General features: G+C 42.8%; 1 protein-coding gene across 1 annotated transcript in view; it reads right to left on the bottom strand.

Moving 5' to 3' along the window:
* The window catches only part of LOC108728920 (C-Maf-inducing protein), a gene marked incomplete at its 3' end in the record, with an annotated part of 34,035 nt that extends 24,664 nt beyond the window's left edge, over positions 1-9,371 (bottom strand). The window contains exon 1 of the mRNA XM_018457740.1: positions 7,208-9,371. Within this exon, the coding sequence (XP_018313242.1) occupies positions 7,208-8,497 (1,290 nt within the window). The remainder of the gene's footprint in view (positions 1-7,207) is intronic.
* Positions 9,372-15,110: the final 5,739 nt, after the last annotated feature.

The following is a 15,110-nucleotide window of genomic DNA, read 5'->3' as shown; positions in this document are numbered from 1 at the left end:
AGATAAAAATGAAAGAAAAAGCAAATTACATGTTATATCTATACAAAGAGAAAGAAAGAGAGAAAAATAAAATGATATGTGAAATGTTCGTCGCGGTATTTCGGACAATTCACGATTTTTATCCGATAAATGGGGTAATACGTGGGATTTACGATTCGTCGCGGTGCCGAGCGATAAAAAGCGTCCGCCGCGGTTATTGTAGCGATCCTTCGTGTCGCGGAGCAACGGCACGGTCGTTAAAAACCCACGATAATTTCCTCCCCGTGTAATAACATGGAGAAAAATAATTGCGTCAGTGTACCGACGCGGGCGCGGTGAAACTGTTACGAGCGTCCTTCGCGAAAGCGTCGCGTGCGCGCAGCACGCGCACGACTTCCCGCGAATGCAGCTACGCGTTATCTGTCGTGAATAAAATTATTGGCTATCGACAAATAATACCGGTGTGACTAATATCCATAATTCACAAAGTCGATTCGATAAAGCGACTTTTCCCGTTCTATCGGAGACCGTGCGGTTCCTCACGTCATTTTCCGAGAACTGAACGATTTTATGTTCGCACGAGTGCTATTACACACACAATAAAATTGAATTAATGCACTTATCGTTAGCCTTTAGAATCTATATAATTATTCATTTGTAATTATATTTATAATTAAATTAGATAATTAATATGACGTTATATTAATTACATTATTATATTATATTTCTGTATTTAATTATGTATTTCATTTGAGTAATTTGAACATTACATTGATACAATTCTACTACGACGAAGAAAGTCATACGAATGAACGTGACTTTAAGAGAATGTCGTCATATCGCAAAATTTGTTAATTGAAGCGACAATAACTGAAATTGACCGAGTCAGCTCAGTTTAGCGAATTGAAATAAATGAGAGAAATGAGGTGTACAAGGGCGCGAGAATAAGTTTACGTTTTATCCGATAACACTGTTAAATCTATAGTGTCAAATTTAACTATCGTTTTGGTAAAAAATAATGATATATTTAGTAGGAGCAGTGACGACTCACGTTAAGTTAAATTTGACATTATAGATTTGACAGTGAACGTTTCTGTTAATATATATATTTACATATAGCGCATATCTCGTATTAATATAAAATATCGCGAGGCGATATTTACATATCTAACGAATTGTAAAAAAAGAAGAGAAGCGGATGCGGTGCGCATGTTTTTCCTGTGATATGTTCCGCGTAGGAAGTAGCAAGACAAAAGCAAAATACTTGAACGCCAAATTATCGGACGTGTGGCCGACCTAAATAGCGGTCGCTCTCCTAAAAATATATGTTTCGCGTCATATGGTTTATCCGCAGAACATCCGGTTTAACGAACGTTTTGTTACCGAACAAAAGCTACATTAGAGTACGAAAATATCGCGACATGAACATATATGCACATTCGCGATTACACCGCGAAATTTCGACACGCGTGAACAACACGTAATAAACCTCATGGTTGTACTCTCGAAATTTCGCGGAATTAAATTTATCGAATAAGTACGTGGCGTTGCATTCTGCCGAGGACGAAACATTGCGTGTACATGTATATATTATACATGATAATAACGAGATGTGCATTTAAATAAGAATAATAATTCCGACGCAACAACATACATTTCTGTAACCCTCTGATGTCGTCCGACTGTGTTCCGCTGAGAATAAAATGTTATTTCGCGTCACGAAGGAGAAATTTTAACGACGTCCGTTGGAAAAGGTAAAATGAGGTTTTGTTGTTCGATAGCAAGTACGTGCAGATAAGTAATGTTTAAAAATAATGAAATGTATATATAAAAACCACGCGAAATGGAGGGTAATAAATAGAGATAAGAACAATCATAAATATTTATGAATTGCACATTGCTGTTGCGTGCTTTTTTTAACAGTTATCTAGTTCCATCGCAATTTTTATTATTAAAAATTGCGATAAAGAATCGCGACGTATATTTTTCATTTCGCGATTTTATCGGAACGTATTTGCTTCCGAAATAGTACGGAACAAGTACGGAAGGTCTGAGAAAGTAAGCCTTCCTTATTGCTGAATAAATAGACGATCTGTAAGTATATATAGTTCAATTACGATTAAATCCTCCTCAATCTTTAACTTTGTTGTGCGCAACGTTGAAGCAGATTGACCACCTCTTTATCAAGAACTATAATATATATACCTTCCACCTCTCTTTTCTCTCCGTCAAATAGACACTAAATTCCAGTTAATCCGATTAATATGATTCGAGTTACCTGTGCTTTATTAATGAGCTCTCATGTCGGCAATGCTAACAGATCTGAATCTGGTTAATGAATGTTATACATTGCACGCTATCAGCGTTCGCCAGGAACTACAACATCGTCGTGGAAGAATAAAAATTCGTTTCGTTAATTATTTAGTAGTTAATCCAGCCAAATATTTAAGACGGTAAAAAAGAAGAAACAGATAAAAATCCCAAAATATTCGTGGCCTCGTGTAATCATGCAAATTACCGTAGAATATCGGGGACGTCTGCTTATTTTCACCGAGACTCCGATATTAGGAATTCCGCGCGATAGCATATTAATTGCGCTCTTGACGTGGATCTGAGGCTAATAAAAGCACTTCATTTACACAAATAGCATTTATAATTAATTTTAAACATACCCACACCGCTACTATGCGCATTCTATATATAGAACGTTGCTTTCATTTCGACTTTCGTATGTCAATTTTAACGCGCATGGCGAGACGAACGTGCGAAACAAATGCGGACCGACCTTACGTTGAGTATTTTTAGCGTCGACAAATTTGCATCTGATATTATCTATTTATTAATACCGTGCACGAGGAGAGAAAGAAAGAATATCGAATGATATTAATGGCATCTGATACCGAGAAGCAAAACGGTTCCGCGATATCGAGAGGCCAATCTTTTTGACTGTTCGAGTGCGTCAGAAAAGTCACGGTTCTTTTATCGGTTGTTCGCTCGATTAACCATAGCTAAAATTGACAATCAACGGGCGCATGTTTTTCTTTTCCTCTCTCTCTCTCTCTCTCTCTCTCTCTCCTGTCGTCTGCCGTTATCGACATTTCACTCGAATTTCATGTAAGCCAAGATTGACGCACGACTCGAACTAATCAAACAATGGCCCACATGAACAGCAGAATTATCGGTAAATTAACATAATTACAACGATTCTTCGCGACGAAGAAAAGAGATGGTGCAAATTTCACGCTACGTAACGTGTCGAATGTTTGTCACGCAAATATCGACGCATTTACAAACGATTAATTCAAGAATTTGACTCAATTAAATGATCGTGGAATGTTACCGAACGATCGCAAAGTTTTATCGATGATGAGCTGAACCGTCTTTGTCATATCGTCAAGGTTCTTTTTTTCTGTGACGATATCCGATACAAGTATCATCTTCTATAAATATTCTACCTGTTATCATGACGTACATACAACACGTCATGATTACATACTATGCTAATGTTATCACTATTGTTATTTATTTGTATAGTCAGTATCGGATTATTGCGATAATTATGTCGTGTCTAATATACCTGAATATTATCTGCGTTTATATATAGAAGAAGAGCAGCTTGCAACTGTTGCAAAATTAAAATAATATATAAAGACAAAAGTTCCAAATAAAATAAATGGTCACAATAAAAAAGCCCATGAAAGCCAACTGGATGGAAATTGTATAAAAGAATATGATTAATTTCGACCCTTTGTTAATCTCCTTTTATATAAAATTAATAAATTAATACTAATTATTGTGCATACGTTAACACAGCAAAGATATTGTTGTAATTTATATTCTTTAATATAATTGGTTTATACATTTATGTTAGTTCCAGTGAGAAACTAAGGACAATACTAATCATATTAAAGAATTTTAAAACAATTTCAAAGTTGTTTTTCTGCTAAACGCAAACATTGTTTCTACAAATGTGTTTCTAATAATTGTTTCTAAAAAGTGTGTAGAGAAAAGCATGTCCGAGTACAATAAAAAATTCTGAAAAAGGGGAGTGTTAATTTCAAAGAGTCCTATTTCTTTCACAGGTGAAAGAAACACGCAGTCACACGAAGACGTTCAAATGAGTAGTGTCATCGAAAGAACGTTCAAAGGAGTGTAAGTTTACGGGGAGGTTTCGCATGCACGCGCACTGCCACTCTTTACCCGCGCACATGCAAATAATTTCTGTTATCCGCGAAAACAGAAGGAGAAACAGACACGACGAACCGTGCAGAAATCTTTTTGTGATGCTAATGCGTCAATGAGATAGTCACAACCAAGAATGTCGGAAAATTTATTTAAAAAAAATCGTTCAATTACATTATACGAGACGGGAGCACAGTCTTGAAGTCTTGTCGAAGGGTAAATGCATCGCCGGCGGGAATAGAATCAATCACGTCAACGAAGTACATCAAGTACTCCACTCCGCGTTTTCAAGCCGACTCTTCTACAAAGCGAAACGATAAATTGGATTTCGCGAAGTATGGGGTGCAGCGGCGGTGGTTCAGTAATCAGGCAATCGGCATCGAACATCGTGATTGCGCGCTGAAAGCTGAAGGTAATGAATTTAGCCGGTTTTTTTTTCTCCAACCAATATTTCTCTCTTCTTTTCTTTCTCTCTCTTGCCCGCACGCCGGAAAATTCGCAATTACGTAACATCGCCCACCGGATGAGAGAAGGAGGGATCCTATTGCTGTTCGTCGCACTTCAGTGCAGTTGCCACGATCGCCAATGTTCTTTGCCGTGTATCACGATAGCGTGCCATAAATCGCTGTTGTATCGCCCCTGACGATGCAGATTGCATTCTGATACAACGCGAGTCATGGATAGGAGCGGAGGGAGTGGAGGAACAGAGACTCGCGTAATCATCGTTACTCGAGATGGTCCCGATCTCCGCCATGGTTTCGTATGTTACGTACGAACGTTCCCGAACTGCCGATAACGAGAAATCGTAATACACGCGAAGAACGACCAGCAACATGAAGCAATCGAAAATAATGCATATGCACTCTCTGATGAGTTTCGATACTTCAACAGGCAAATTTGTAAACATTTCTCTCTAAATTCTTTGAAGTAAATCTCATTCCAAGAATGAAATCTCTTTTGGACTACTCGAGAGTAAATCCTGTCGTCTAATTTTGTTTTTCAATAAGATAATTGTAGTTCGCGATTGATTTCAGATAAATGCATAGCAAAGTAATAATTAATTAGAAATTTTAATTAATTATGTATAAAAAATATTGTTTCTCTTCTTCCACTTTCTTTCCCTCTTTACTTCTCGTAATGCTTGAAACGAAATCTCTAAATTTTTTGGAGTGAATCTCATTCCAAAAGAATGAATTCACTCTAAAAAATTTAGAGTTAGTTTCAATGACGAGAAATAAAAAAAGAAAAGTGAAAAAATATTTTTTATAAATAATAAATTAAAATTTTTTATTACATCGCTATACATTTATCTGAAATAGATTTGTCGATCGCGAACTACAATAATCCTATTGAGAGACAAAGTTAGATAACAGGATTTACTCTCGAGTAGTTACATTATACAATTTGACGAATGAAATTGGTGAATGGGTCAGTACTTCTATCGATAAATATTTATAAGCATAATAAATTTACGTGGTGAAGAGAGAAATGTTGAAAATAGGTGAAATGACGTGATCAAAATTAATACGTGATTTTTTCGAATTAAAATGGAAATATAAAAGGTGGTAGCAGATAAATTATTTTCGCGGGCTTTTCAATCACGGAATTTCTACGTCGAAGTCACTGCAAATCGCGATGATGAAGTATGAATACTTCGCCTTGCGAGTTTACATAACGAACTACGATAAACGCGTTCTTTGCGCGAAAAGCAACCAAGCAAATCGGATTATGAGACGGAAAAGTGGATATGACGCGACACGTGGGATTGTATACCAGCTAAATTTGTCATCTCCAAACTTGCCTGTCACTTCCAAAATAAACAGTTTAAATCGTCGTCCTTGGAGCTATCAAAGTTGTGTCGAGTCTTTTCGTAACCGAGAAATAACTAAATTCTTTATACCCGTTTCTCTCTCTCTCTCTCTCTCTCTCTCTCTCTCTCGCAGCAGTAATTTTCTAATTACATTATTATGCATTTATCTAAAAATCGATTTGTTGATTGCGAATTATAATAATCCTATTGAGAGACAAAGTTAGACGACAGGATTTACTCTCAAGTAGTTCGCATATTATCGTTCGCAGATTACCATAGTAACCAGTAATCCGGATAATAATACAAATGAACAGATGGAAATTCACCAGCACGCCTACGTGCGGTAACGTAACAAGCTCGGAAACGATCTGAGAGGAGATCTCGAGCAGAATTTCAGGACTTTAGTATCAATCGCAGAATAAGGATTACAGCATACAAAAAATTTACACAGTAGAACGTTAAGCGAATTGATTAATCGCACTAGAGACCGTAAGATTATAACATAAGGAGTAGCAACATGAAATCCAACATATTGATTTCCTTACTGCTTACGTCTTACTGATTAAGTTTTTTTTATGTGCTATGACCCTAAAATTGAATTATATTATCATGGCCCGGTTTTTCATCTTCCGGTTAACTTGTGGTTTAAATTTAACTTTACTTGACTTAATGATAATGTAAAAATTGTGCTTTTCTAAGCTAAGATTAATTAGGGCTCAGACATGAAAGAAATAAGAAAAAGGAACGGGGAATAAAACACAGATAACAGATATCAACTCAGAAATTATGCATTGGTATACGGTTTAACAGATTACAATCTATTGCTTGAGTGTGTTAGTCTCTGAATCTATTCCTTAATATTCCTTTCATTGCGTCTGAGCTCTCACTAAACTAATAGTTTTGTAGTGGTAAGTTTAAGAATTTATTTGCTGGTTAACTAGTGATTAGACTTAACCTGATGATAAAAATTGTATGCTTCTGTGATTAATCATTAAATTGATGGTTTTGTAGCGAATAACTTTCGAAGTTACCACTACAAAACCATTAGTTTAAAGATTAACTATAACGAGAAAATATTATTATTACTTTATTATACTTATTTTGATAAATTATAGATATTCTTTTTTTTATGCGGGATTTCATGACACTCAAGAAGTCAAATTTCAACAGATTTTGCATCACGTGGAAATCCCACCGCAAGCGCGCGATAAAGCGACACATTTACGTCACACTCACCGTCTTGGAGGACAAGCAAGCATCATTAAGATAGAGATGATGAGTTTCCCAACGTCTGAGGAATTTGCTGGACAGGATCTTCTTCACTAGGGTCCGGGTATGATTCAGATAGCACATCTGTATGTCGCCTTCCTCGAGAGGTTTGAAACGAGGCCCGGCTGGTCCCGGACTCGGGCTCGCGCTCGACGAGCCGCTGGCTGATGAGCAGCCGGCGCTTTGCCGCTCCAGATTCGGACAAGATCTTGCAGCTGGCAGGCACCCAGACGCGTCCAAGCCCTCGGGCTTCAGCGAGTCCATGCCCGGGCTACTGTCCTCACCGTAGGAGCTGCAGGTGTCAGCAGGTGGTGACTCCACGCTGGAACGCAAACTCGCGCCGGACGATAGCTGCGGCGAGCTGGTACTGGTGGTTTCCTGCCGCATGGTACCGCTGTTTACCGACAGGAAGTCGTAATAAGGCGCCGCGGAAGTAGTCAGGCCGACGGTGGACGCGGCTGCTGGGCTGGACGGCAAAGATGAACCCTCCTCGGTCTCGGTCTCCGGAGAGACCTCCTCCTCATCCTCTTCGTCGTCATTTTCATCCTCGGGCTCGCTGAAACCATTCTCCAGAGATGGTATATCACTGACAGAGGCGGCAGCCACCTGAGGGCTCTCGTCGATCACGTCGATCTGCACCGACGGCGACGAGACGGTCGTGCCACCTTGTTGCCCCTCGTCTACACGAGGATTCCTTGATGAAGACGAAGACTCCGCCATCGATTCGCTCGCGGGCGAGGGAGACGTCGAAGAAGAACGTATCTCGCCGTTGTTCAAGTTCGAGGAATCGTTGGAACGAAGACGCAGCATGAGCTTGCGACGCCAACTGCTGCCGTTGTTGTTCAACTTCTTCGGCGACGGTAGAGAACGCGTAATCTGATGGCTCTCATCCGGCATCGGAAACTGTTGGTCATTGGTATTGTTGCCGTTCAAAACGACCATTATGCCGCTAGGCGAAGTTAGAGCGTCCGCTCCAGGTGATAAGGGTTCAGGATCGAGGTAATCAGCACGGATACCCGGTAATGTGTCCGTGCTGCTACCGCCGGACATCGAGGCCTCCTGATCGATGTACCTGATGGAAGAGTTGGAGCCCTCGCTGGTCGCTTCGGAACCGCGTCGGTTGCTCTCGCTCATATTGGACGTTCTGGCGGTGGGCGATAGAATCGCATTGGTCAGTGAGGACTTGTTCTTCGACAGCGATGCGGTGGACATAACGCCACGCGATGATCGCGTGAAGGGACTTTGGAAGCAAAACATTGTGCGATTTGTAGGCAGACTCTTAGAAGTCTTCGCCAGAAGACTATCCAACGTTCTAGTCGAGAGACTGAAGAACGGTAAAAACGCCCGCTCGAATGAATAGTCTACGTGATAGAGAGGTGTGCGTTGTCCTTATTGTAGTGGGTATCTTCTTGTTCTAGTTGCATCGACATGAGACACGCGCACGATGAAAGTATCGCCGATGTGATCGGATAGAGAAGTTTACGCGCTATCTGCTTTTCTACCTGAACTTGCCCGCTTCTATCTGACACCCTCATGAACCGATAATCCCCGTCGCGCGCGTCCACAACGAGGGAGTTCCCCGTCCACGTCGCGTGGGGACGTATCTTTTCTGATATCTAGCAGCTGGACTAATTGCCGCGTGTCAGAACGAAGCATCGAATTTCACTGCCGAATTCACCGCACGCGCGTTTTTTCTTTCACTGGAGATTAAATCGTCCGATGACTCGAAGGGTAAGCACGCAAGAGATCATTTAGCATTTCGGGATCAGCATCGTTGCGAGAAGGGTGGACCAATTGGGACAAGCACTTCAACGAACCCCCGGGTATCTCGAGGTTTGTTTGGAGAAACGTTTTGCCTCGACGCCAAGTTCAGTCGCTCGTTTTTTTGCGCGCACGTTGGAACGCGCCGCAACACATCGTCGAGGTCTGCACGCCGCGATAGGCGCCGACGTACTGATTCCCACCTACGGTATCGGCGACAATACCTCGTGTGCCGGTGGCGATGTCAAAGCCACCGCGGTATACCGTTCGGCGTGAGAGAAACGTGACCCACGCTCGTCTATTTGGCAATAGGACTACTCGCGGATTACGGTTCACCCCGGAGGAGATAGGATCTGTGAAGAAGACAAGTGATCCAGAGAAAGAGAAAGAGATGGAGAGAGAGAGAGAGAGAGAGAGAGAGAGAGAGAGAGAGAGAGAGAGAAGAGAGAGGACGGAGGTGAGAAACGGGGAGAGAAAGAGAGACAAGAACAGAGGGAGAGGGGGAAGATAGAGCAAGAAAAGGACGGGAGAGAGCGCTAAGCGTGTGTTTCCGACGTGATACGTAAATGTCTGACACAACACCGAGGATAGGACAGGGACAGGTGGGGACAACCGAATAGCAAGGTGAGGAGAGAGCGTCGCGGCGCACGGCGTCTCGTGGTCGATCGATGACTACTAGTCGTGAGTTCGCGCGGGATTATCGTACGCTCGTCGTCGATGTTTGCCCTCCGCTTGGTCCCGTATCTCTCCGTCGCGTAATTTACGTGTATACACCGGATATCGACTCTTCCGAAGTTTAAATTCTCAAAGTCGCTCGAGAAAGTCTATCCACAAATTGACAAGAAACTGTCACTGCTTTCGCCGGATATTTCTCGTGTCCTCGGTGCCGAAGATACTTCCCCTTCGTTTTCTCTTCTTTCTTTCTAGTCTTCTACCTTTTGATTGCGCCAAGCTAGACTCTAATCATAGCGCAGCCATGAAATCCAAACGAAATTAGCAATTATTTTGCGACAACATTCGCGTAATCATCGGTCTCTTTCCGGTCGACGCAAATAATCACGATTGGTGAACGCTGTCCTCTACTTTGCAAGATACTTCGTGACTTCCTACGTGTTACATCGTTGCACTGTCCTTCAATTCGCGTGAAAAAAACCAAAATAGGAGATTCTACTCGATCGAGTCGGATTGACCGAATAATCCTTCGTTTTTTCGCGCAAACAGACACATTGTACCGTCGATCGACGTCGACAGATTTACGGAACTAATCCCGTCACATGCGTTCGCCATGCCGATTAAAGCAGATTGCGTTTCGTGCACAACGCAGGTGAGCGATTCCGCGATTAGATAGTACCGATGATGCTTATCGCAGCTGATTTCTTCGTTTTTACAATTGTGCGTCGTGGATTATTCCACTGTATGCACTGTAAAGTTAAATTCCAGACCACCGTGTGCAAATCGCTCTTTCACCTCTCGGCGAATTCCTCGACGAAACTTGTCGCCGCACGCGGCCGGAAGTTTTCTTCGATAATTTCGTGAACGTGTCCAGCGGAAATCTGAGAGGATTAAAGTCCCATTTTCATTACTGCACTGCATTTAATTAGCGCGTATTCTGTGTTACGTTCTCTGTAATCGTGGAGCGAATAACATTCTACTGATCCGTGAAATATTTTCTTATCTCTCCAATTTGTACAACTTGGAGTTTTCGCGTCACTAGTAATTGGCCACTAGTAATTCGAAGACGAGTTTTTTGTCACTTGTTCGCAACAAAATATTCTAAAGCATTATCCCACGACGTTGGATAAATCGGAAAGCAGTTCGCTGTGCAATCTCTTCTTCGCTAAGCGATAAACCTCCGACGTCAATGATAAAGGCAACAACGTCACGATCAATTTCAATAATTTAATCCGTCTACCTACGAGATACAAGCCGACTCTCTCACATTCGCTTGGAGTCGCGCTTTCGAAATCGGAGCGCGTATACTTTTACTCCGTCCCGTTAGAACACACGTATACACGCACACACAAACGTCAGACACGCGTCTATCTGAGCCGGAACCCGCAGAATATCGGTTGTTTGTCTTTACGCTACGAACCTTCTAACATTCGCGGTCGTAATTTATTACGAATGATCCGCCACCGCAGCTCAAGAACGCGACCGTTTTCTCGCAGCGTGCACCACTGACGCAAGCGGCGGGCTTTACTCTCGCTCTATCCCGCGGCCTCTCTTTTACTCGCGGCGCGAGTGCCGTCCAACCATCCCCTCCTCCGTAGTCCGCTGCCTCCTCGTGCTCGCTCTCGCAGTCCCGAAATTACCGCGTGCCGAAATAAATCACGTTCACCGTCCGCGCGCGGACACGCGTTCCTCCTCTCCTCTCTCGTTATCGCGGGATGACGGAATGAAACCGCATGCGTGTTGCACGCACTTCCTACCGTGCTCCGTCCGCTTCCACCCGCGGATATCTCTCGGGAACGTCACGACAGTATCACGACCGCGACTTCGCGTTTCGTTTTTTCCACATACGGAACCACGATATCGAAAAAGCGAGGCGCGTTTAACCGCTCCTTGACTACGCGACAACGCCGTGATCTCCTCGACGACGCCGTTCTCGTTGCTACCCGAGTCCCCACGAGTTCACATCTCGCGTGTTGCAAGCGTACTTCTCTCTTCCCCGCCGACAATCTTCCCTCCTTCCGCGACAGTAGCTTTAATTATTTGCGAATGACATCGCGACGCTCGCTGAGCAAGAGGTCGAGGCAGGTGATCGTGTTGCAGACGCGCGTCAGGCGCATCGCCAAGCGCGACGTCAGAGCAAGAGACACGTGGTGGGCCCAGGTCACGCAGACCCCTGTCCCCCCTCCGACGGACGCCGAGGTGAGCGGGTGCGCCTCGGCCGCGCCTCCGGTTTCACCACCGCCGGTTTTCCCTTCTCGTTCTGTCCGCTACCTTCTTTTCCAACCGTCACCCCTGCGCATCCTCGTTGTCGGCACGACGCGAAGGGGTTTATTCCGACGGTCGTCGCGAGCGACTCGCACGGCTCGTCGATATGAAAGCGGACGTCGACGGCGACGACGATGACGACGACCGCGACGGCGTTAGCGGGCATCAGGCATGCGTGTTGGAGAAGCCGCCGACTTTCACGCCTGCTTGCCGGCGTTGCCTATCGCTCTCCTCTTCTTATCCGAGTGCCTCCTTTATCCGTCTCCGTCTGTCTCTATGGAGCACCGAGCCGGTGGCGCGAAGCCACAAGTTGATTCGCGGGGAGGTACCAAACCCCCCTGCCGATAGTCGCGCTAATGTAACGAGTTCAAGCTGATCAAACGTGATAAGGTGATCGAAAGATACCTTAAAGACGTCTACACTAATAGCTATCAGAGGAGCCATGGTAATCCAATTCCTTGAGTTAAATACCATTTTGTTATTTTTAACTTCCATGTGTGTCAAAATGTAAATCAATTCCTTTTGTAGTTAATTTCAACGTAAACAATGTCCATGTTAATATATGCATTTAATAAATAATAAACTAATTTCAATCAAATTTAATGTCTACACTTTCTTGAGCTAAATTGTTTAACCCTATTGTTTTAATTAAATTAATGACATATTGAGTAGGAGCTTACTATAGAAATTATTAAAAATAACTCAAATTATAGATATAATTTGACATTATGAATTTAAGTGTATAAGAGACACTCTTCACAATTGTTTCAAGTGGAAACGTTTTTTATCGCTCGGTCTGAACGCGATGGAGAACCTTTACTTTGCGCGAATGATTCTGGTTCATTCGAGGAGAAAATTATACGTATCGAGCAAAGATAATAGGACCTTTGAATGCCTTCTCCGTTTATCCGAAAATCTATTTCCCATAATAATGACCATTCCACAAAGTTGCGAATAAGGATCTCGCCGATTCGAATCTAATTTAAACTTACGGAATCCTCCTCTAACGCATTGGATATCATGGAAAGAACGATTTTGTTATAGTATCTAAAGTATCTAAAAATTAGACATTACAGATCCTAAAAATAATTTTGTTGGACCATCAAAATTACAGAGGAATCTCAAATATGATGAGCGAAGCTTCAAAAAGTGTTGACATTCTAGCAGTCAGTTTGAACGTCCTACATAATTATTCTCATGATCTAACAAAATTATTTTTAATCTGGAGCTCGTTAATTTTTGGATACTTCAGCAAAACCGTCCTTTCCGTAAAGAAACTTTTAAAAGCCTCGCGGCGCAAACTCGTAATCATTATCATAATATCAAGCTGTTTGAGAAGAATCTCTAGAGCGAAAGCAGACTTCATCAAACGAAGCAAAAAACGACACTTCATCAAGAAAGAAAGAAAAAAAGAGCTCAATGTCCGCGAGCTGTCGAGCGCGTCTGCGCGCTTCCGCTTTGATCGCGCGGCCGACGAGCGTCGCGGCGCGTATCGTTGACACTACGACATCGTGATAAGTTTACGGTGCACCGGGTTTTCTTTTTCCCGGTGAACTAGAGACCCTGTAACAAAGTCGAGCAATTTTGTCGAAACAAGAGTAAGAAAGAAGGATACATATATAACTTAATGCTTCCTAAGTATATATACCCTTCAAGCGACATATCAAGCGACACGGTGTGACATGTAAGTGATCATGTCATCTTTGTTTAATATTGGCAAACAACAAGATTGTAATCCATTCTATTACACTGTGTTATCTGCTGGGAACACGCTATGTCTCTTGCTGGAAAGCAACCACTGTTTCTTTTTATATATGCTATCTCGTTCCAGCTTATTACCATCTTACATATTCATTCTAACTGACTGACATTGACAAAAACGACGAGTTGATAAAATGTTTATCATCTCGTGACCAGACTGTTATAACTCTGGTATAGGATCTTTATATGGTGAACGTACCCCGCCTGCGACGTGACATGCTGGCGTGTTACGTCAAACGTGTGGTCTGCGCTCTATATTCTCACAACACGTACCTAAACCGACCATGCCGGTTCTATCCGTGTCGAGATGGAGGTCCCGACGGTGATCGTAGACGACCGATAGACCGCGGATTTCCCTTGAGGTCTCAACTTCTCTGCGAAAAACGAGTGACCTCCATAAACTGACCCGGTCGCGCAAGATTAAAGGGACTTTAAATTGAAATAGATAGATATATGTATATTGCGAGTAGTTTCATCTCTCGTAGGCGAAATCAGCCGTATTTTCAGACCTACATGATCTAATTGTGGTATAATGTCCGTCCAGGGGCCGGTGCTTTATTTTTACACACGCAGTCGCGGGTTTACGACGCAATTCCTCGTCATTCACGTCCCGCTTTCTCCTTCGCTTTCTACGGTATTTTCACCGAAACCTTCGTGAACGGCGATAAAGTGTTTTGACGTCAATGCCTTAATCGTTAACCGTTTGTCTAAGGATACAGCGCGAATTTATCTTCCGTCGCGCGCGAAATCAGAGACGCGAGAGTGCTCCAGCACTCCGCGATTTCTTTAGCGGGCGGGACGTTCGGTTCGTTGACGTTGACTGTCCGATATTATGTTACTCTTGTGAAATTCAAGATGCTGCGATACCTGGCAAATGCTGACTAGTTTGACGTTTCGCGTGTCAATCGCAGTATGCAACAGCACGCGCATACATACACATCGGTCACGCAACTCTAAGGCGCTCACGCACGATAATAGCCGCGCTTAGATTCTGTCCAAGCGAATATGGAATGTAATATAACAGCGGGCGAACCTCCAACCCATGGAAGTTCGAAGCACGAAAGGTCACGATCCACGATAAAAAAAAGTATCCACGTGCATCGAATTAAGCCCTAATTCCCTGGCTCGTAACGCTAACGTATCTCTAAGTTGAAACTGCTTTCAATTCTGCCGTCAAAAGTCGCCAAGGCTATTCCAAAATAGACGTAACTCAGGCGAAGAATGAATGACTTTTACCAGTGATCTTAAATCTACCTGCTTTAGTCTAAGCCATTAGCGTGAGAAAGTCTTGCACGTGCGAACGCGTGGGTTTGAAAAATCTTGCTTGAAAAGTCTTGCTACGCGATAGTTACAGAAATATCGATTTAACGATATACCATAACGTAGCGGTATAACATTACATTATGGCATC

The sequence above is a fragment of the Mycetomoellerius zeteki genome, unplaced genomic scaffold (genome assembly GCF_001594055.1).
Source record: "Mycetomoellerius zeteki isolate Tzet28-1 unplaced genomic scaffold, Tzet1.0 scaffold667, whole genome shotgun sequence".
Taxonomy (NCBI): Eukaryota; Metazoa; Arthropoda; class Insecta; order Hymenoptera; family Formicidae; genus Mycetomoellerius; species Mycetomoellerius zeteki.
The sequence above is the reverse complement of the archived record's forward strand: the minus strand, read 5'-3'. Positions and strand labels throughout refer to the sequence as shown.